Genomic DNA, 23962 nt, shown 5'->3' on the forward strand with positions numbered 1-23962 from the left:
TAATTCGTTATTTTAGGTAGTCTATGAAAATATGACCACAATTACAATTAGGAGTTACAGACATCCTTAGAAGTGTTTTCCACTTAGATATATGACCATCCTTTGACTATTTTTAAAGTTAGTATTTGTGCGCGACGATCACAATCCCAGCTATTAATTTTTCTCACTGAGTTTCACTCAACTAAGGATCAGTCTAACCCGTCAGTCTAAGAAGTCTCGACAGTGGGTTAATAAAAAATATAGGAGAGTTAAGATGGTGGTTTTAATGCTTTACGTGTACAACGTTCATAGAACCATGTGAAACCGCCATAAAAGTACTTCTTTAACATGTTGTTCAACTTGTGCGTCACACTGGCTTGGACGGCGGTTACGCCGTCGAAGTGTTGACCCTTCATATGAATTTCTGCCCTGTGTCGTTTTGTGGTACGATCGTATTTACATCACCAAGTCCTTTCACGGACTGTGATTTTTTCCGCGCGTTTTGCGTTTGTGTTCAGGGATCAATGTGTGCGAGACAAACTTTTCATTCACTTTTCTATTCTCTAAAGCATTCCGGATAATGTCTCTAATAGCTGATTTAGAGGTGTTGCTCCACTGTGACACAACAACGTTGTCACACTATGGCCGCTCCTCCACATTTAATTACAAATTGCTGGAGTCTAGAAGAATTAATAATTAAGGACAGTTTACATCATTGTAGAAAACACAGACCAGCAGAGGTGCATAGGTTGTTATACACCAGTTAGAGCTCGAACCCAGGAACGTAAGTTCCCAACACTGGTGTAGACGCCGGGAGTCGCTTCACATTCGTCCGGGTTTCCCCAGGAGACGATGCCCACCTGGGTGTTGCCGCTGACAAGAGGACCGCCAGAGTCGCCGCTGCAGACAGTGTGGCCCGCCTCACCAGCACACACCATCCGCTCGGTCACAGTGTTCATACTCGCAAAGAGGTCCCGGCAAGTGGAACGGTCCAAGATGCTGATGTCCGCTTTCTGGAGATTGCTGGGAGCCTCCCCTCCAGTGACAGTGAGTCCCCAGCCGGTCACCGTCACTGCCAGACCAGCCGGGGGGTCATATCCGTCTGATGCGAGCTCCACCGCCTGTGTATTGTCGCCAAGTAGAGACCCAGACACCTGGAAAGCCAACATAAACAGTAACACTCTTGCGAAATTTAAATTTTCCTGCGTCTACAGTGTTGGAATAACTCGCTAGGCGGCGATGTTCTGATCGCTGTTCTCATAAAGGCACGATCTACACTGAGGTGGCTTACGTCATGAGATACCTCCTAATATCGTGTCGGACCTCCTTTTGCCCCCCGTAGAGCTGCAACTCTACGCGGTATGGACTCAACAGGTCGTTGGAAACCCCTGCAGAGATATTGAGCTATGCTGCCTCTATAGCCGTCCATGACTGCTTAAGTGTTGCCGGTCCAGGATTTTGCGCACGAAATTACCTCTCTATTATGTGCCATTAATGTTCGATGGGATCTGGGTAGCCAAATCATTCGCCAGAACTGACCAGAATGTTTTTGAAACTTATCACAAACAATTATGGCAATGTGACATGTCAAACTTACATAGTTGTTTGGGAACATGAAGTACCTGAGTGGCTGCAAATGAACTCCACGTATCCGAACGTAACTGTTTCGAGTCAATGATCGCTTCAGGACCCCGTCCGTTCCGTCTAAACACGGCCCACACAATTATGGTGCCTTGTTCACAAATTGGGTCCACAGATTCGTTGGGTCTCCGCCACATTCAAACCCTACCATCAACTCTTACCAACTTAAATCGGGATTCATCTAATCAGGCCACGGTTTTCCAGTCGTCCAAAGTCCAACGATATGGTCACGAGACCAGGAGAAGCGCTGCTGGTGATGTCGCACAGTTAGCAAAGACACTCGTGTCAGTCGTCTACTGCCATAGCCCACTCGAAATTTCACCACCCCGTCCGAAAGAATATGTCAGTCCCACATCCCACATTGATTTCTGCGGTTATTTCACACAATGCTGAATGTCTGTTGGCACTGATAATTCTTCGTAAATGACACTGCACTCGTTCGTTAAGTGAAGGCCGTCGGCCATTGCGTTGCCCTTGGTGAGAGATAAGACCTGAAATTTGGTATTCATGACACACGCATGGCACTAGAATATTGAATTTCCTTGCTTTTTCCGAAATGGAATATCCCATGCGGTTAGGTCCAACCACCATTCCACGTCAATTGTCTGTTAATTCCCATCATGCAGCTATGATCAAGTTGAAAACCTTTGCACATGAATTACCTGAGTGCAAATGACAAATCCTCCAACGCACTGCCATCTTACAGCGTTTGTACGCTGTACTACCGCAACCTGTATGTGTGCATCTTGCTGCCGGCTCTAGGCGCTACAGTCTGGAACTGCGCGACCGCTACGGTCGCAGTTTCGAATCCTGCCTCGGGCATGGATGTGTGTGACGTCCTTAGGTTAGTTAGATTTGAGTAGTTCTAGGGGACTGATGACCTTATAAGTTAAGTCCCATAGTGCTCAGAGCTATTTTTTTTGTGCAAAAAAAAAAATGGTTCAAATGGCTCTGAGTACTATGGGACTTAACATCTGAGGTCATCAGTCCCCTAGAACTTAGAACTACTTAAACCTAACAAACCTAAGGACATCACACACATCCATGCCCGATGCATGGACCGTAGCGGTCGCGCGGTTCCAGACTGAAGCGCCTACAACAGCTCAGCCGCTCCGGCCGGCTTGTAGGTATTGGTTTGGTGTCGATTCTGATGAGAACAACCGTACTATGAACTGTGCACAGTAACTAACTCTGTGCTCTACCTTCCTTCACAACGAATCGTACTTCCTTTATACCATTTTCTGCTGCTGTTTGTATTACCTTATAGTCTTCTGACCAGAAAGCCTCGTTGGTTTTCCATTCACTGATCTCCACTATATCTAGCCTTCGCATTTTCCCTGTCAGATTTTCTAACATCGCTACGACGTCCAAGTTTCTGAGATTCAACGCCACGACTCGTAGAACGTTATCATTTCGTTGGTTATTCTGTATTTTCTCTCACAGTTGTCTTCCCCTTGGCTGTCCCCTTCCGGAGGCCTGAAAGGCATCTATTCTGGACTATTTTGCGAAAGGAGGATACACGTGTGTCTTTAATCCAGTGGTTCCCACTGCCTTCTGCATCCTCATTGCGTTGATTATTGCTGATTCCTCTGCCTTCAGGGGAAGTTTCCCATCCCATGGGCAATGCTGATTTTCATGTAAAGTTTAAGCGGTGGCGGGGTTTGAATCCATGACGTAAAACGTTTGGATTGGCAACCAAAGACGCTACCTCTAGACCACGTGTGTCCGTGCTTATAAGCCATCTTATCGCACTGCCTGTAGCTACTCTTGTTTCACGATAAGCTCCACGACAGACTGTTTCACATTCGTTTGCGTGCTATCACTTTCCATCAGCTCTCATCTCCCCGTTTCACATATTATGCTACATACAGTGTTTAAGAGTGGATACCTAGATGAACGTCATGCACGGTATGTAATTCCCAAGATGTTCGCCTTTGATCTTGATAGAGCGAAACTTTGTGTTGACTATGGCGCGCCATGTTTCATTTGGTGTTCATTGTGCCAGTTAATGTTTGATTCTGAACATTTTTTCAGTGACACGATGTCCATTTTGTGGAGAGTAATACATATATTCCATAGAAGATTCATCTCTGAACCTCCCGGACACTCATTCTTTGTCGCCCTTCTAATGCTTACGTAGGGGGGGGGGGGGGGGGGGGGAATTTTGCAGCTAATATTTTTCCTGTCATAACTGTTAACACAAAACTTTGAAATGAGTTTTACTATTGGCTGAACTTGCTACCACGCACTCAAGGGGTGTGAGGAGATGTATATTCCAGTTTCTCTCTAGTAAAGTCTAATGTGTGTAAATATAGGGTTATTGGTATTCACAACACGACTGTGCGAAAATTACACTGAAGTGACAAAAGTCGTGGTCAAGATATTCACACATCAGATGGCGGTAGTGTCGCGTACGCAAGTATGAAAAGACAGTGCGTTGGCGGGGATGCCTTTCATACCTTGGTAATTCCTGTGAAAAGGTTTCTGGCGTGATTATGGCCGCACGACGGGAACTATCAGACTTTGAATCCGGAATGGTAACTGGAGATAGACGCATAGGGCATTCCATTTCGGATTTTCATAGGGAACTCAATATCTCGAGGTCCACAGTGTCAAGAGTGCGCCGTCAATACCAAATTTCAGGCATTATGCCTAACCATGGACAACGCAGTGGCCGACAGCCTTCACTTATCGAAAGCAGCGCCGTTTCCATAGAGCTGTCAGTGCCAACAGACAAGTAACAGAGCGCGAAACAGCCGTAGAAACCAGTGCTGACCGTACGACGAACGTATCCGTTAGGACAGTGCGGCGAAGCTTGACGATAATGGGTTATGGCAGCAGACGACCGACGCGAGAGCCTTCGCTGAAAGCGAGGTATCACCTGCAGAGCTCCTCCTGGGCTAGTGACCACATCGGTTCGACCCAAGACGACTGGAAAACAGTGGCCTCGTAAGGTAACTCCCGATTACGGTTGGTAAGAGCTGAAGGTAGGATTCAAGTGTGTCACAGGCCCAACGAAGCCATGGACCCAAGTTGACAACAAGGCACTGAGCAAGCTGGTGGTGGTTCCATTATGGTGTAGGCTGTTCATATAGAATGGACTGAGTTCTCTGGTCGTATTGAACCGATCAAAATCTGGAAACGGTTACGTTCGGCTACTTGGAAACAATTTGCAGCCATTTATGGACTTAAGTTTTATGGCTGACAGTGCGCCATATCACTGGGCAACAGTTGTTCTTAATTGGGTGGAAGAACTTTCTGAGAATTGGTTCAAAATGGTTCAAATGGTTCTGAGCACTATGCGACTTAACTTCTGAGGCCATCAGTCGCCTAGAACTTAGAACTAATTAAACCTAATTAACCTAATGACATCACAAACATCCAAGCCCAAGACAGGATTCGAACCAGCGACCGTAGCGGTCGCTCGGCTCCAGACTGTAGCGCCTAGAACCGCACGGTATGAGAATTGGAGTGAAAGGTCTGACCACCCAGATCGCGTGGAATGAATCCCATGAAATGTTTATGAGATATAGACGGGAGATCAGTTTGTGCATAAAATCCGGCACCGGCAACACTTTCGCAAATATGGACGGCTGTAGATTGTTTGTTTGCTTTGTTTTAGGGGACAAAAACAACTTGGGTCATAGACGCCCACGTCAAAACTATAGAACACGAAGACAGAGAGGAGTTAAGAAAAACAATATTTCAATCCCAATTGACTTAAGAGAAGACAGCTAAAAACAGGGACGTGGGCAAAGGACTACAAAAGACACCATACAGAAAAGAAGGTCCACAACTAAAACTTAAATGGCCTTCGCCATACTGCTACGACGTATAAAAAGTAAAACGCGGATGACAGCCCGCAGCCGACCAGGGTGGCCGAGCGGTTTTAGGCGCTACAATCTGAAACCGCCCCACCGCTACGGTCGCAGGTTCGAATCCTGCCTCGGGCGACTGATGACCTCAGAAGTTCCATAGTGCTCAGAGCCATTTGAACCATTAGACAGCTCGCACGTCATTTGCTAAAACGGCTGATAGCTCAAACGTGAAACCAAAGCGGGAACGTAAATGGTTTAAAAAATGGGCATTCCGTCAGCAAGTGGCGGACAGTTAAAACTTGGGAGCAATGTGTACAAAGTGGTGGGGCAGCGACAGTTAAAAAGTGACGATTGGTAAAAGTGCATTACCCAACACGCAACCTTGTTAAAATGACCTCCACCCGACGTGAGCGCCAAGAGGAGGTCGACCAAGACGCTGGGAGAGGCTTCATAACCCGGAGATTATTCCCATTAAGGGAGGACCAATGACGATGCCAAAGTGCCACCACCTCCTGACAGACTGCAGCACAGAGATCATTGGAGGTAATATAGGAACGTGTGGGCTGAGGTACTACACTTTTGGCAGCAGCGTCAGCAGCCTCGTTTCCTGGCAGACCGACATGACCAGGAACCAATACAAACATCACAGTGGCCCAACCAAGAGTGGGCAAGTGATGGTTTTCCTGGACCCTCTGCACTAAGAGATGGACAGCGTACAGTGCACATAGTCTTTGAAAGGGGCTGAGAGAGTCTGAGCAGACGACACATTTGAAAAGTCTGTGTCGCCGAATGTACTCCATGCCCTGATACAGGGCGAAGAGCAGTGTGCCGGAAGACAATATCGAAAAACTTTGGCGCCGGTGACGAAGGCACACCCGACACCACGGTCAGTCTGAGACCCCTCAGTGAACACAAAGGTACTGTCGCGAATTTCCATGGGAAGGTTGTGAAACTGAAGGCGATAGAGCGAGGTAGGAATCGTGTCCCTAGGAAGCGAAAGAAGGCCAAAATTAACATGGGCCGCTTCACGAAGCCAAGGTGGTGGAGGGTTCACACCCACCGGGAAAGAAGCAGGTAGTGTGAAGTTAAGTTGCCAGAGGAAGTGTCGAAATTGGACTTCGGGATGTAAAAGAGAAATGGGACACGCCTCATACTGGCTATCGAAAGAATCATCCAAGAAGGAGACTTAGGATGGGTGGCCACCCATGGCAGACAAAGGGTGTGCCTACCTGCTGAGGAGAAAGTCACAGCTGCAGGACAGTGATAGTTCAGCAGCTTCAGCATACAGAATCTCAACTGGGCTGGTGTAAAAGGCGCCAGTGGCGAAACGGATGCCACAATGGTGGATAGTGTTGAGATGTTGCAAGAAGGACGGACATGCACACGCATAAACAAAGCACCCATAGTCTAGTTTCTAACAGACAAGGAACCAGTACAAATAGAGGAGGGTTGTTCGATCTGCACCCTAGGAAGTAACATTGAGGAGACGTAGGACATTGAGGGACCGCTTACAGCGGGCTGCCGGGTAAGACACATGGGAGGACCAAGAGAGTTTCCTGTCGAGCATGAGCCTCAGCAATTTCGTAGTTTCAATGAACGGAAAGCAACAGGCCCAAGATGTAATGATGGTGTGGAAAACAATTGCACCACCAGAAATTCATACAGACGGTTTTGTCAGAGGAAAAACGAAAGCTGTTGTCGATGCTCCAGGAGTAAAGACGATCAAGACATCGCTGAAGACGCTGCTCAATGAGACAGCTCCGTGGAGAACTGCAACAGATGGCAAAATCGTCAACAAAAAGAGAGGCCATTATAGGGTTAATGGTGATAGCAAAGAGGACGACGCTCAAGGTGGAACCCTGAAGCACACCGGTTTCCTGGGTAAAGGTGTCCGATAAGGCAGATCCCACACACACCCTGAAAACTCGGGCTTTTAAAAATTACTGAAAGAAATGGGGCAGGCGCCCACGGAAGCCCTACGTGTAAAGAGTATGGATACCAGTACTCCAGCAGGTGTCGAAGGCCTTCTCAAAATCGGGAAAACGGGCACAGTCTGGGATTTCTGCAGAAAACCAAAGTAAGGAGATGGCCGACTGCAGAACGGCTCTTTCGAAATCCACACTGTGCAGTTGTTACTAAATTATGAGCCTCAACCCACCACACCAGCCGGGCATGAATCGTATGTTCCATCACCTTGCATATACAGCTGGTGAGATAGATAGGGTAGTAGTTAGAAGGAAGGTTTTTGTCCTTACTGGGCTTCGGTATGGATATGACTGTTTCTTCACACCAACGTCCGGGAAACGTGCCCACTGCCCAGGTATAGGTGTAGGAGATAGCAAAGGCATCTCTGATACTGAAATTGGCGAATGAATGTTGGTCCCAGAGAGCCATATGAGGTTGGCCCACACGACAAGGAAGAGGTGGAACTGTTAAAAGAACTAGTGAGTGGAATCCAGCTAGCTTTTTTGCTATCCCGAAGAACGCGACGACACTTTGCACGCGTCTGTTTATAATGAATACAGTTTGCCATCTTAGGATGACGGTTAAAAACGCTGAGGGCACATCTCCGCGCGCGAATTGCGTCGCAACATGCCTCAGTCCACCAAGTAACTGGGACACGGTGTGGTAAAGAGGAAGTGCGAGGAACGGAACATTGTGCAGCAATACCCGTGGTCTAGGGGTAGCATCTTTGATTCATAATCAAAACGACTTCGGTCCCGGGTTCGACCCCGCCGCTGCCTAAATTGTGATAAATAATCAGCATTGGCAGCCGAAGACTTCCGGCATAAGAAGTCAGCCTCATTCTGCCAACGGCCTTGTCAAAGAGGGCGGAGGAGCGGATAGAGGTTCAGGGTACTCTCTTGTCCTAGGGGTGGGAAATTGCCCCTAAAGGCGGAAGAATCAGCAATGATCAACGACATGAGAATACAGAAGGCAATGGAAACCACTGCATTAAAGACACATAACGTGTATCCACAGGACATGTGGCCTGTAATTGAAGAAGTGTCATGATGATCTCTCCATTGACAAAAGATTCCGGAATAGTCCCCCATTCGGATCTCTGGGAGGGGACTGCAATGGGGGAGGTTACCATGAGAAAAAGATTGAATAATCAACGAAAGGATAACGTTCTACGAGTTGGGGCGTGGAATGTCAGAAGCTTGAACGTGGTAGGGAAACTAGAAAATCTGAAAAGGGAAATGCAAAGGCTCAATCTAGATATAGTAGGGGTCAGTGAAGTGAAGTGGAAGGAAGACATGGATTTCAGGTCAGATGAGTATCGGGTAATATCAACAGCAGCAGAAATGGTATAACAGGTGTAGGATCCGTTATGAATAGGAAGGTAGGGCAGAGGGTGTGTTACTGTGAACAGTTCAGTGACCGGGTTGTTCTAATCAGAATCGACAGCAGGCCAACACCGACAACGATAGTTCAGGTATACATGCCGACGTCGCAAGCTGAAGATGAACAGATAGAGAAAGTGTATGAGGATATTGAAAGAGTAATGCAGTATGTAAAGGGGGATGAAAATCTAATAGTCATGGGCGACTGGAATGCAGTTGTAGGGGAAGGAGTGGAAGAAATGGTTACAGGAGAATATGGGCTTGGGACAAGGAATGAAAGAGGAGAAAGACTAATTGAGTTCTGTAACACGTTTCAGCTAGTAATAGCGAATACCCTGTTCAAGAATCACAAGAGGAGGAGGTATACTTGGAAAAGGCCGGGAGATACGGGAAGATTTCAATTAGATTACATCATGGTCAGAAAGAGATTCCGAAATCAGATACTGGATTGTAAGGTGTACCCAAGAGCAGATATAGACTCAAATCACAATATAGTAGTGATGAAGAGTAGGCTGAAGTTCAAGACATTAGTCAGGAAGAATCAATACGCAAATAAGTGGGATACGGAAGTACTAAGGAATGACGAGATATGTTTGAAGTTCTCTAACGCTATAGATACAGCAATAAGGAATGGCGCAGTAGGCAGTACAGTTGAAGAGGAATGGACATCTCTAAAAAGGGCCATCACAAAAGTTGGGAAGGAAAACATAGGTACAAAGAAGGTAGCTGCGAAGAAACCATGGGTAACAGAAGAAATACTTCAGTTGATTGATGAAAGGAGTAAGTACAAACATGTTCCAGGAAAATCAGGAATACAGAAATACATGTCGCTGAGGAAAGAAAAAATAGGAAGTCCAGGGAAGCTAAGACGAAATGGCTGCAGGAAAAATGTGAAGACATCGAAAAAGATTGTCGGAAGGACAGACTCAGCATACAGGAAAGTCAAAACAACCTTTGGTGACATTAAAAGCAACGGTGGTAACATTAAGAGTGCAACGGGAATTCCACTGTTAAATGCAGAGGAGAGAGCAGATAGGTGGAAAGAATACATTGAAAGCCTCTATGAGGGTGAGGATTTGTCTGATGTGATAGAAGAAGAAACAGGAGTCGATTTAGAAGAGATAGAGGATCTAGTATTAGAATCGGAATTTAAAAGAGCTTTGGAGGACTTACGGTCAAATATGGCAGAAGGGATAGATAACATTCCATCAGAATTTCTAAAATCGTTGGGGGAAGTGGAAACAAAACGACTATGCACGTTGGGGTGTAGAATATATGAGTCTGGTGATATACCATCTGACTTTCGGAAAAGCATCATCCACACAATTCCGAAGACGGAAAGAGCTGGCAAGTGCGAGAATTAGCGCACAATCAGCTTAACAGCTCATGCATCGAAGCTGCTTACGAGAATAATATACAGAAGAATGGAAAAGAAAATTGAGAATGCGCTAGGTGACGATCAGCTTGGCTTTAGGAAACGTAAAGGGGCGAGAGAGGCAAATCTGACGTTACGGCTAATAATGGAAGCAAAGCTAAAGAAAAATCGAGACACTTTCATAGGATTTGTCGACATGGAAAAAGCGTTCGACAATATAAAATGGTGCAAGCTGTTCGAGATTCTGAAAAAAGTAGGGGTAAGCTATAGGGAGAGACGGGTCATATACAATATGTACAATAACCAAGAGGGAATAATAAGAGTGGACGATCAAGAACAAAGTGCTCGTATTAAGAAGGGTGTAAGCAAGGCTGTAACCTTTCGCCCCTACTCTTCAATCTGTACATAGAGGAAGCAATGATGGAAATAAAAGAAAGGTTCGGGAGTGGAATTAAAATAGAAAGTGAAAGGATATCAATGATACGATTCGCTGATGACATTGCTATCCTGAGTGAAAGTGAAGAAGAATTAAATGATCTACTGAACGGAATGAACAGTCTAATGAGTACACAGTATGGTTTGAGAGTAAATCGGAGAAAGACGAAGATAACGAGAAGTAGCAGAAATGAGAACAGCGAGAAACTTAACATTAGGATTGATGGTCACGAAGTCAATGAAGTTAAGGAATTCTGCTACCTAGGCAGTAAAATAACCAATGACGGACGGAGCATGGAGGACATCAAAAGCAGACTCGCTATGGCAAAAAAGGCATTTCTGGCCAAGAGAAGTCTACTAATATCAAATACCGGCCTTAATTTGAGAAAGAAATTTCTGAGGATGTACGTCTGGAGTACAGCATTGTATGGTAGTGAAACATGGACTGTGAGAAAACCGGAACAGAAGAGAATCGAAGCATTTGAGATGTGGTGCTATAGACGAATGTTGAAAATTAGGTGGACTGATAAGGTAAGGAATGAGGAGGTTCTACGCAGAATCGGAGAGGAAAGGAATATGTGGAAAAAACTGATAAGGAGAAGGGACAGGATGATAGGACATCTGCTAAGACATGAGGGAATGACTGCCATGGTACTAGAGGGAGCTGTAGAGGACAAAAACTGTAGAGGAAGACAGAGATTGGAGTACGTCAAGCAAATAATTGAGGACGTAGGTTGCAAGTGCTACTCTGTGATGAAGAGGTTAGCACAGGAAAGGAATTCGTGGAGGGCCGCATCAAACCAGTCAGTAGACTGATGACCTGGTCATCTCCGATCTTGTTCTTCGAAGCTCGCTAGGTAGGAGTAAAGCCACCAGTCAGACTTTGTAAGCTGCCATTTGGGTGTGTACGCAGATGGGGTAGGAGTCAGCAAACGGATAGCACATGGGAAATGGTCGCTCGAGTAGGTGTCAGAAAGAACGGACCCCTCAAGACCACGGGCAAGCTGGGTTGTGCAGAAGGTTAGGTCCAAATGGGAATAGGTGTGCGAAGAGTCGGCAAGGAATGTGGGTGCTCTAGTGGAGGACATTGAGTTGATTAAGATCAGCCAAGAGGGCAGCTCTCTGACAGGTTCTGGGAGAACCCCAGAGGGAATGATGCGCATTGAAGTCACTGAGTAGCAGAAAGGGGGGAGGTAGCTGCCCAGTAAGCTGAAGGAAATCTGTCCTGAGGACACTGAATGACGGAGGGACATAAATGGTACAGAGGGAAAAAGTCAGATGAGGAATGTAAAGGCGCACTACAACAGCTTGAAGGTAGGTAGTCAGGGAGATGGGTTGACTATTAACATCATCCCGTATGAGCTGCATGACGCCCCCATGAGATGGAATGCCGACCTCAAAGCGGTCGTGAGGCTGCAATTACGTTTCCTAAAAACAGAATAGAAGGGGACGCTGCGATGCTAAAAGCAGGTGTAAAACCTCTTTGTGGCACTGAAGGCCATGGACGTTCCATTGGAGGAGAGTCATGACGAGAAAGAACTGAAGGGGTGTCACCTTGGCGGCTGCCGAGTGACAGCCTGTGAAGACTGGAAGCTACAGGGCAAAAAGGCAGGAGAATCCTGCTCTATGAGGTCCGCAGAGGCAACAGCTTGCTTGTGCTATCGGTCTGTGAAGTCCAAAGCATAAATACGGTTGGTAGTGGGCACCGGCGATATGGAGGGCAGTCGGGATAAGGTATCATGTAGCAACACCGTCGAAGCGGATCTTGGAGTCGGTAAAGGAGAACACCGTTTGCCTTTGTTGGACCTTCGAGCCTTTCCGGTTAGCAGAGGACTCAGATGTTTGTTGGCTGGAGGTACGTAGGAAGCCTTCACGGGAGTACTCCTCCTGTCCTTTCCAGTCTACCGGTTGTGTAGCTGGAGGCTTCACCTGTTGAGGTGAGAGTTTGATTGCTTGTTGCACAGCTGGACGAGGGGATCGCGATGATTCCTTGACAGTGGGCGATTTCACAACCTCACAGCCAAATGTGATGTCGCATGTCTGTGTGGCCATGTCCTTCATGGGACGAGAGGTAGCAAGAACAGATGAGTGCCAGATGGGAAAACGCAGGGTTTGCGAGTAGCCAATAAGCTGCGAGAGAGTGGGTAACGCACTTTTTTCCTTTATCCAGATCACCTGGGCATTCCGCTCATCAAGACGCACCGGACAATCCCGAGAGCAGGTGGCATCGCCGCCAGTGTGGTTGATACAGTGGGGAGAAGGAGGCGGACAATCGCCCTGGTGGGCATCCCTACCACAGGGTTCAGAATGTACGATCCGACTGTGATAATTTCATAGCCTGCTTTGATCCTGGACGGAAGCACCACTCTGTCAAAGGTGAGAAAATGAATGTTGGTTTGCAATAAGGAGGAATCAACCTTTCTAATCTCCCGATGAATGGCAATGACATCCTGATCGGAGAGGTCTGATTGGATTTCGGCATCCGTCAAACCGTCGAGCAGCCTAGTGTAAATAATACCTCTGGAAGAATTCAGAGTTCAATGGGCCTCAACACGAACACGGTAACGGCAGAGATGCAAGGCGGCAAGCAGTTGTGCTTGTGAAACAGAAGTAGTCAGCGAAGGCAAAGTGCAATTCCGTAAACGAGAGGAGGATTTCACAGGGCCAGTTCCCTCCAGCACCACTTGAGGCATCAGTTGAGTCCATGTCATGTCGTGTGCGGCACTTCTGCGTGCTACCGGGGGCCGTACACGATATTAGGCAGGTGTACCAGTTTATAAATAAGTGACACATCAGATATTTCGCACTTATTTTAAACTACAGCCGACATAACAAATCATTCACCTCTCACATTGTTTATCTATACACTGTGCAAAAGCGCATTGATTACAGATTCGAGACCACTACCAGAGATGTCACGGCGGATGTTACATTTAAAATTATGGCGTACACCTTCTTGTGGATCTAAGTGTACGTTATAACTACGGCCGAAGGACTATCATGATCCAGCAATGTCTAATCTTGCTCGAGGTTACAAATGGCTCCACCACTACGCAAAAGCTGCTTGAGAGGTTCATCGTTGTAGAACTAGTTTTGGTAACACTGCTTCGGAATTGCTGTACGTGTAAATTGGATCTGAGATCTGAGTTGCATTTATATGTTTTACGCAGACAAAGATGTTGATTTATTAAAGTCAAGGAATAAAAACAGCAAGTGCAATACACAGAAGAGAAAATGTCTAATTTAAGGAAGTCACGTTTCAGGCTGTAGGAGAATTTCGGACATCGTAGACTAGGATACTTCTTGCGGGATTGCTCGTATACATCCAGAACAGAGACGTCCACATGATGCTCAAACCATCGTCGTTGCTGTTGTTTGAACTGCCCTGTCTAGAAAGATCACCAAGTACCAATGAAGTATTACTGCTTAACGTGACGAACATTCAGGAGAAATCGCATACCCGAAGTAGGCAGAAAAGTCCGCAGATATTAAGTCCGATGTAGATCTCTGAAACTACCGAATGCCAAAGAGCAAACATCATTGCCTTAACCCACACCTAATGGAAGACTTATATGAGTTTTCGTGGTCGAAGGAGTCCTGATCTGGATAGTCATAAGACACTGTTGGATATGTATCAGTAATTGAATTAATTTGGTTGGTTGGATTACGAGCATCCGAAATACAACAGCTCCGTCCAGCTCCACTCACCTGTACAACAGCAATATCGTAATCCAGTGTTCTGGCATTGAAAGATCCGTGCATGTAGCCAGATGAGGCTTGAAGGACGGTGCCACCACTTTCTCGAGTTGACGAGCCAGCTCGGAAACTCATGAGAGGGAGACTATAGCCCTCCACACAGTGAGCGGCCGTCAGCACCCAGTTGGAACTGATGATGGACGCTCCGCAGTGGAGCGAACCGCTAAACTCGAACGCCAGTTGCCAGGGGTAGTTGGCTATGTCGGCGTCGGATCCCCCAATGACCCTGCTACTTCCCCTGCTCCAGAGTCTGGCGGGTGCTGGCAAGGCTACAGCAGAGCCCAGCATGTACGTAAACCACAGGACGAGGCGCAGCATTGTGGGAAAGGCGACTGTAATGTGACGAGTCGCCAGTCTATATATTCAGTTGTACCAGCCAAGAATGGCGCCTTATCTCTCGTCTGCAGTGTTGTGTGCTTGAGAGCTGTCAAGCTGTATTAGCTATTTAAGGGCTTCCAGATCCCGATAAAATCAGTGGTCAATGTCACCTATGACGCACATTCTGTCCCGTCTTCTTGTCAATGAATTCCATGTATTCCTTTCCATGTCGATTCTGCAGAGAACCTCCTCATTAATTACCTGATCAGCCCACCTAATTCTCAACATTCTTCTGTAGCACCACATGTCAAATGCTTTGATTCTCTTCTGTTCCGATTTTCCCACAGTCCATGTTTCACTACCATACAACGCTGTGCTACAAGCGTCCATTCTCCGAAATTTCATCCTCTGATTAAGGCCTATGTTTGATACTACTAGACTTTTCTTCGCCTGAATGCCCGTTTTGCAGTGCAACTCTGCCTTTAATATTCTCCTTGATCCGTTCCCCATGGCTTATTTTGCTACCTAGGCTACAGAACAACTTCGAAATCCCCAATTGTGATGTTACGTTTCTGACTGTTTTATTTTCTGTTAAGTCTCAATACTTTCGTCTTTCTGCGATTTACTCTCAGTCTGCACTCTGTACTCATTGGACTATTCGTTTGATTACACAGATTCCATACTTCTTCCTCATTTTCAATGGGGACAGCAATGTATTCAGCCAATCTTGTAATTGGTATCCTTTTACCCTGAATTTTAATTCCATTCACGAAGCTTTATTTTGTTCCCATCATTGCTTCTTCGATTTATGTACGAACAGTGGGTGCGAAATACTGCATCCCTGTCTTATACCCTTTCGAATCCGCTCAGTTCGTTCTTGATCTTCCTGTCTTATTATTCCCTCTTTGTTCTTGTACATATTGTATGCGAACCGTCTTTCCCTACGGCGTACCCAAATATTTCTCAGAATTTCGAACATCATTCAACATTTTACGTTGTCCAAGGCTGTTTCGGAATCAAGAAATCAAATGAAGCATTTCTTCTATTACCAATGGTGTTTTCGCAGTTACCATTCTTGGATCCTTGTTTTACATTCCAACGTCTATGATTGCCCTTTGTACAGATGTCCATTCCTCTTCAACTGAACTGCCTACTGAGCTATTCGTTATCTCAGTGTCTATAGCCCCAGAGACCTTCAAGCGTATCTCTTCAATTCTTAGTACTTCCGTATTCCACTGCCTTGCGCAATGATTCTTCCTGGTCATTCCCTCAAATTTCACCCTTCTCTGTATTGCGTGCTACTATCGGACCACCGCTACCAATCGGACTCGTAGGCTGGATGTCCGTGACATGTACATGCTACTCATATTTACAAAACGCTCACGCATAAGGCTTCAGTAAGGGGAGGAAATGATGTTGTAGTCAAAGAACAGAAGAACTATATAAACAAGGACAATTTTTATGAGAAACGTGGCGGCATCATGCGTGACACCAAAGAGAGAGGACCTACCAACATCTTCACTCAGGTGATCTAGACAGTGTTCAGATGTTGTATTAAATCTAATTGAGGCATTTACCACACACCTGGACAACAGCAACATCGTAGTCTACAGTCTGGGAGTTGTACGATGCGTGCATGTAGCCAGAGCTGGCGCTTCTGACGAAACCGCCGCTTCCACGGGTTGAGGCGCCGGCCCGGAAACTGACCAGAGAGAGGCTAATGCCGTCCACACAGTGAGCAGCCGTCAGCGCCCAGTTGGAACTGATGATGGATGCTCCACAGATGTGCGAACCGCCGTACTGGAAAGACAGTTGCCACGGGTAGTTGGCTATGTTGGCAGAGGATCCTCCAATGATGCGGCCATTACCCTTGCTCCACAGCCTGGCCGGAGTGGGCAGAGCTAGAGCAGAGCTCAAAATGGTTCAAATGGCTCTGAACACTATGGGACTTAACGTCTTAGGTCATCAGTCCCCTAGAACTTAGAACTACTTAAACCTAACTAACCTAAGGACATCACACACATCCATGCCCGAGGCAGGATTCGAACTTGCGACCGTAGCATTCCCGCGGTACCGGACTGCAGCGCCTAGAACCGCACGGCCACCGCGGCCGGCTAGCAGAGCTCAGCAGGCACACAAGGAAGATGGCCAGGCGCTGCATTGTGGACGTTGTGACTGCCAGAACGTTCGTCCTCGCCCTTTATATACCATTAAAACTGCAGACATGGATGGGGTCGACGATCTTCATATATCGTTTGTGCGGCATCATTATCCTGATAACGGCCAAAATAATTACGTTCGACTTATGAAATGATTATTTTCTCACAATTGTGGTCATATTATTCAGTCACGCACAGCAGGAGTGATATTTTATCTATTTGATGAGTCCTTGAAACGAATATAGATGATGACGGTGATTGGGAGAGATGTTCTACGTTCTGCTTGATTGGTTCTTGTAGCATACGGTAATTTGTCCACTAAGTGTATGATAAATGTCTATTAAGAGAGTACATAACTAGGCCACATAAATTCAGTTACTTTATAATCAGTCATATTCTGTAAGTAGCTCTTAATAATTAATACACAGCACTGTATCTTCCGTTCCTTCAAAATAGTGTCCTGTTGGACTTCTTAGCAATACATTATTCATGGACCTTAATATGGACATTGTAAGCAGCAGTCTTAGGTTGCTCGCAGATGTTGCTGTCGTTTATCGTCTACCAAAGTCATCAGCAAATCAAAACAAAATGCGAAACGGTTTAGAAAAGATATCTGTATTGTGCGAAAATTGGCAGTTTGCCATCAGCAATGAAACGTGTGCGGTCCTCCACATGGAGGGGAGGGGGGGGGGTCACGATAAACGAACTAAATCTAATGGCCGTAAATTCAGCTACATACCTAGAAATTACGGTTATGACAAACTTAAACTGGTAAGAACACGTAGAAAATATCGTGGGGTAGTCGAAGCAAAGTCTGTGCTTTATTAGAAGATGCAGCAGATCCACTAAATCTAAATAGATTGCCTACACAACGATTGTCCGTAATCTTTTGGCGTACTACTGCGCGGTGTGGGATCCTTGCCGGCCGCGGTGGTCTAGCGGTTCAGGCGCTCAGTCCGGAACTGCACGACTGCTACGGTCGCAGGTTCGAATCCTGCCTCGGGCATGGATGTGTGTGATGTCCTTAGGTTAGTTAGGTTTAAGTAGTTCTAAGTTCTAGGGGACTGATGACCACAGCAGTTAAATCCCATAGTACTCAGAGCCATTTGAGCCATTTGGGATCTCTAACAGATAGGATCAACGGAGCACATCGAGAAAGTTCAAAGAAATGTGGTACGTTTTGTATTATAGAGAAATAGGGAAGACAGTGTCACCGACATGCTACAGGATTTGGGGCGGACATCATTTAAAAAAAAGTCGTTTATCGTTGCGGCGGGAAAGTTCAATCTCCAACTTTCTCCTCCGAAAGCGAAAATGTTTTGTTGACGCTGACCCACTTACGGAGAAACGATCACCGTAATAAAATAAGGGAAATCAGAACCCGCTCTTCCAGATTGGAACAATAGAGAACTGTTGTAAAGGTGGTTCGATGAACCCTCTGCCAGGCACTTACGTGTGATTCGCGGAATATTCATGTAGATGCAAATGTAGATATAGGATGTGTGTAATCTTACAACGATGTATTCTGCTGTTTACGACTGGATGCATTTCCGTTAGAAATGAGTTTCGATTCATAACGAAGTTAAGTTTCTTTTATGTCGAATAAAACTTTAATTCCAAATAAAACTTTGGCGGATTTCCGGTAGATACGCCTTCAGACATTGTAACTTCTACTCAATATAAACTCATTGCAACCGTACGTTAGGCCTTTGCATATATAAGTTACTGCTAATTACACGCACACTGAGGAGACCATTGCCAGTCTCTAACACAGACCTATCTTAGCAGAACAGTTATACAGAGAATTACAGATAGACTACCGTCACTATAAAATCACGGTTGTCAAAATGTTCTCTGTGGTGTCACAGCCAGACACCACACTTGCTAGGTGGTAGCCTTTAAATCGGCCGCGGTCCATTAGTATACGCCGGACCCGCGTGTCGCCACTGTCAGTAATTGCAGACCGAGCGCCACCACACGGCAGGTCTACAGAGACGTCCTGGCACTCGCCCCAGTTGTACAGCCGACTTTGCAAGGAACGGTTCACTGACAATTACCCTCTCAATTGCCGAGACGATAGTTAGCATAGCCTTTAGCTACATTTGCTACGACCTAGCAAGGCGCCGTATTCAATTGATATTGAGATTCTATTAATGTATCATCAAGAGCGATGTTCTACAAATGTGGATTAAAGTTAAGTATTCCAGAAGCCACGTACTTTTCTTTATAGCATTCATTACTTATCCTGTTTCAGACCTCACGCCAGCCTGCGTGAGTTTAAGCGCGTGCCTTTCGGCTTCCTCTCATTGTGTCTAGGCTGTCTTGTCTAGACACAACATTCTCTTTGTGCTGATTATTAGTGAATGTTAAAATTGACCTCCACTTTACAACTCATCGGAAGTGCAAGGCAAATATGGTACAAAACACCAAAACCGTTGACTTTGGGACACAGTCATACCACAGCCAAATACACCACTGCAGCAGGTGCATGAGTATTATGTCGAACATGAGTAAGCTGTTCATCAGCCGCTATGCATTAAGGCTGAATTTTCAGGTTAATTAAGTTAATCTTTTAATTTAATCTGTAAATTTCATTGTATAATGTAGGAGAAATTCTCAAATGGAGTTCGATATATATGTGGAAAATTCTTAATCACGCTGTTTTCTTTGTTTTACACTTACTTTCTTTCTAACTTTGCTTTCTGTGTCCCTAAGAATAAATACTACTGATTAAGATAAGTACCACAGAAGGGCCCCGTTCTGTTAGGAAAAAATGCATCTATGAGGGCATATGAAAGCAGCGTCTGAAACTGCGAGAATTTGGGAGACTAGTTAAAGGATGAATCCAACTCATAGTATGACTTTAAAAGGAAATAATTATACTTTAGAATGTATGATACTTGGTTCTTAATCGTAAATCCACGACAGTAATGCTCGTCGACTGATGTTAAAACGGTTAATTGTTTTAATAATATACAACTGTTATTTGAGATTTCTCTCTTAGAACTGTTCCTCCTCTGTCATTTAGTTATCTGTGTATACTTTTCTTTACAAATGATGGCTTACTTTGATCCATCCAGGACGTAACCGCCGTTCTTGAGTCATGTATAGAGATATGCAGTCCTCTCAGTTCGATAGCTGGCAGAGGCAGGTATCGATATATACTCACACGCATGCTGCAACAAATCTCTCCATTATCATTACATCTTAAGTAAGATTTTCGTTTTTGATCACACTTCTTTTGCAATTGAAATCCTTCCTGTAAAATCCAAAATAATCTAACTGCAAGAACAACGTACAAAACGGAGGGAATTTCAGTAAAATTAAGTATTGGTTCAAATGGCTCTGAGCACTATGGGACTCAACGTCTGAGGTCATTACTCCCCTAGGACTTAGAACTAGTTAAACCTAGCTAACCTAAGGAGATCACACACATCCATGCCCGAGGCAGGATTCGAACCTGCGACTGTAGCGCTCCGCGGTTCCAGACTGCAGCGCCTATAACCGCACAGACACTTCCGCCGGCTTAAGTTTTGGAATGCAAATTTCACGTATTTTGCAACCATTATTTATCTTCCCCCGGGGGATTACGAAATTGTGTAAATCAGAACGAGGATCGACATAGCACTAACTCTCAGAAAATGTTTATGCCTTCAAGAAACTTATTCACATCTTGATTCAATATGTTTACTTACCAATTCTCGCAACAATACTCTGACCTTAAAACCCATTATGACTAGTTTGGACACAATAATTTTATCGTGTTGTAATAATCAGCGGCACGAAAACGTTCTCCGTGAAAATGACTCTGAGCACTATGGGACTTAACATCTGAGGTCATCAGTCCCCTAGAACTTAGAACTACTTAAACCTAACTAATCTAAGGACATCACACACATCCATGCCCGAGTGAGGATTCGAACCTGCGACCGGAGCGGTCACGCAGTTCCAGACTGAAGCCCCTACACCGCACGGTCACACCGGCCGGCGTTCTCCGTGAAAGGAGATTCGTATGCATATAGCACATAAGTGAATATTACATATCTGCCAACTGAACTATTTTATCCCAAGTTCAGGGATGTGTACAACATTGACAAGGGTGTAATCTGTGGAGCAAAGTAAGTGCAGCAGACGCATTCACTGAACTATTTCTATTTATTTTATCAATTCTGAAACTGGTTTTATGCGGCCCGCTACGAATTCCTCTGCTGAGCCAACCTCTTCACCTCAGAGCAGCTCTCGCAATTTAGACCTCAATTATTATATGGATGTATTCTAAATTCTGTCTCCCTCTGTTCTTTCTACCCTCAGCAGCTCCCCCTAGTGATGTGGCCCAAATGTTTCTTTTCCCTCAGATGCTGTGGAGGAGGTCTATTTCTCACCATATCAGTCCACCTAATTTTCCGTAGCATCACACTCAAATGCTTCGAATCTCTTCTGTTCCGCCCTTCCCACAGTCCATATTTCACTACCACACAATGCTGCACTCCAAACTCAAAGTCTCAGAAATTTGTTCCATAGATGAAGGCTTGTGTTCGATACTAGTAGACTTGACTTGCGCAGAAATGACCTTTTTTCCAGTGCTTCTCTACTTTTTACATCCTTCTTGCTCCGTCCATCATGGGCTGTTTTGATACATAGGTAGAAGAATTCCTGAGGTTCGTCTGCCTTTAACGCTTAACTCAGATGTCAAGTTTCTCGCTATTTTCATTTCTACTATTTCTCATTTCGTTCGTCTTTCTTCATTTTATTCTCAATCCATGTTCTGTACTCATTATGTTCTTCATTCCAACTATTATAATTCTTCCTATCTCTCACTGAGACAGCAGTGCCATCAGCAAATCTTATGAGTAATATCCTTTCTCCTTGAGTTCTAATTCCACACTTGAAACGTACTTATATGTCCGCCATTGGTTTATCGATGTTTAGATTAAACAGTAAGGTAACCTAAACACTCTTTGTCTTCCTGTCTTATTGTTCTGTTTTGTTTCTTGTACATTATATTACCCTTCTTTCCCTACACCCAACCCCTATTTTTCTCAGAATTTCGTAAATCTTGCACCATTTGTGATTGTCGAACGCTTCTTCCGGTTGAAAAACCCTACCTAGGAACGTGTCTAGATATTTCCCCAGTCTTGGCTCCAGTGCCACCTGCAACCTCATGTTGACCTTCTGGTGCCCTTACCTTTCCTAAAGCCAATCTGATTGTCATCCTACACATACTCAGTTTTCTTTTCCATTCTTTTGTTTATTATGATCGTAGTCAGAAATTTGAGTGTACCAACAATTAAATTGATTGTGAGACAGATCTCGGACTTATCGGCTTTTTCTATCTTCGGAATTTTGTGGATGATGTCTTTACTAAAGCCAATCTTATACATTATAAAAGCAAATGTGAATGGTCGTCTTGCTGACACCGCTTTCAGTGATTTTAGTGACTTTGACGGACAGTTACCTACGCCTTCTTCGTTACTTGATCTGAAGTACACTAAAGCTCCTTTAAATTCTGACTGTATTACCGGACCCCATGTCTCTTTCCCATCACGTTATCAGACTATTCCTCTCACTCAAAGGGGCTTTCAATGTACTCTTTCCACTTATTTCGCCTTAGCTTCACTACACTGCCCATTTATTTCATTACTGAGTGGCTTCTATTCCTGTAATGATGAATTTACCTGAATATTAGTCTTTGTCCTCTCTCATTTCCATTATCGAGCCCATATTCTCTGGTAAACCTTTCTTCTCCTACTTCCCCTGTAACAGCATGCGTGTCTCCCATGACTGTTAGATTTTCACTCCATTTGTGTACTGAATTACCCATTCATTATCCCAATAAACTTTCTTTCTCTCTTCATCTCTTCATTTCAGCATCTGGATTTATACCAGATCTGTTGTTGTTGGTTTCATGATTATGACGAGAACCGCCCTAGCACTGAACTGTTCACTATAACTCACTCTGACCTTCCTTCCTGTGCATAACGAACACTACCCCATTACATAATTTTCTGCTGTTGTTGATATATCCTTGACTTATTTAACCAGAAATTAATGTTTTTCCCCTTCATTCCCACCCTCTATATCTAGATTGAGCGTTAACCTTTCCCTTTTCAGATTTTCTGGCTTCCCTACCACATTCAAACTTGACTTCCTACACACCGACTTCTACAACATTACCCCTTCATAGATAATTCAACCTCTTTCTCATGGTCACATCGCCATTGGCAGCCCCTCCCAGATATCTGAATGGGGAACTAGTCCGGAATTTTTTACGAAAGGGAAAATCATAAAGACGCTTTTTCAAATCAGGCCACACGTCCTGTGGATACTCATTATTTGTCTTTATTGCTAAATGTTCCATGGACTTCTGTGTACCTATGCCGTGGATCATTACTGATTTATCCGCCTTTTAGGGGCAGATTCTAAATGTAAACGAAAGAGGGTGCCCTGAACCACTGTCCGCTCCTCCTCCCTCTTTGACAAGGCCGTTGTCAGAACGGGGGTGAACCCTTACACCAGAAGTCTTCGGCTGCCATTGCTGATAATTTTTATACAAAATTTAAGCAGCAGACGTTTTCCAACAGTGGCCCCAAGAGGTTCTGATTGATAATCAAAGGTGCTACCATCTCCTTTGTTTTTCTCACACATGTTGTGATTGCTGCAGGGCCAGTACCGGGGCACTAGTCAGATAAATAGTTGTGACTCGGCATATCACAAGGCAGTTCGGCTGCCAGAGTTCTTGAACAATTTACTACGGTTATTTGTTTCTTTCGGCGACAACTGTATCGATTTAATGTTGGGGCGCTCTACCAGGTTGATTGTCCTCCTCATCTGACTATCACTTTTATCTCTATAAACCTTACTGACGAACATGAGATACGACATGGACCATGAGGCATGCCTTGTTTTCTCATATGGTACTGCCCCCCTGCACAAATGTCGAGATTGGCGCTCTAATGAAGTTGCCTTTATCGGCCTGCCAAGAAACATTCATAAACGCATACTTACAAATGAGGGAAACTGAAAGATTAGCTACTTTCTGACGTTAATACCTGTATTCAGTTGTCACACAACACAAAATAAAGAATACCTCAGCACTATTAACTTGCCGAAAGATTTATTTATTTCCCATTCATT

The 23962-nt window shown here is 44.9% G+C and overlaps 1 protein-coding gene across 1 annotated transcript; it reads right to left on the bottom strand.

The window, feature by feature from the left end:
- Positions 1 to 731: 731 nt before the first annotated feature.
- On the bottom strand, positions 732 to 20023 carry LOC124545697 (trypsin delta-like). Its single transcript, XM_047124644.1, has 4 exons — positions 19998 to 20023; positions 16247 to 16581; positions 14304 to 14683; positions 732 to 1133 (listed from the first exon to the last, which is right to left on the bottom strand). The coding sequence occupies exons 1-4, from the start codon at positions 20021 to 20023 to the stop codon at positions 732 to 734; spliced, it is 1143 nt and encodes a 380-aa protein (XP_046980600.1).
- Between the last annotated feature and the right edge of the window lie 3939 nt (positions 20024 to 23962).

This window comes from Schistocerca americana, chromosome 8 (genome assembly GCF_021461395.2).
Source record: "Schistocerca americana isolate TAMUIC-IGC-003095 chromosome 8, iqSchAmer2.1, whole genome shotgun sequence".
Taxonomy (NCBI): Eukaryota; Metazoa; Arthropoda; class Insecta; order Orthoptera; family Acrididae; genus Schistocerca; species Schistocerca americana.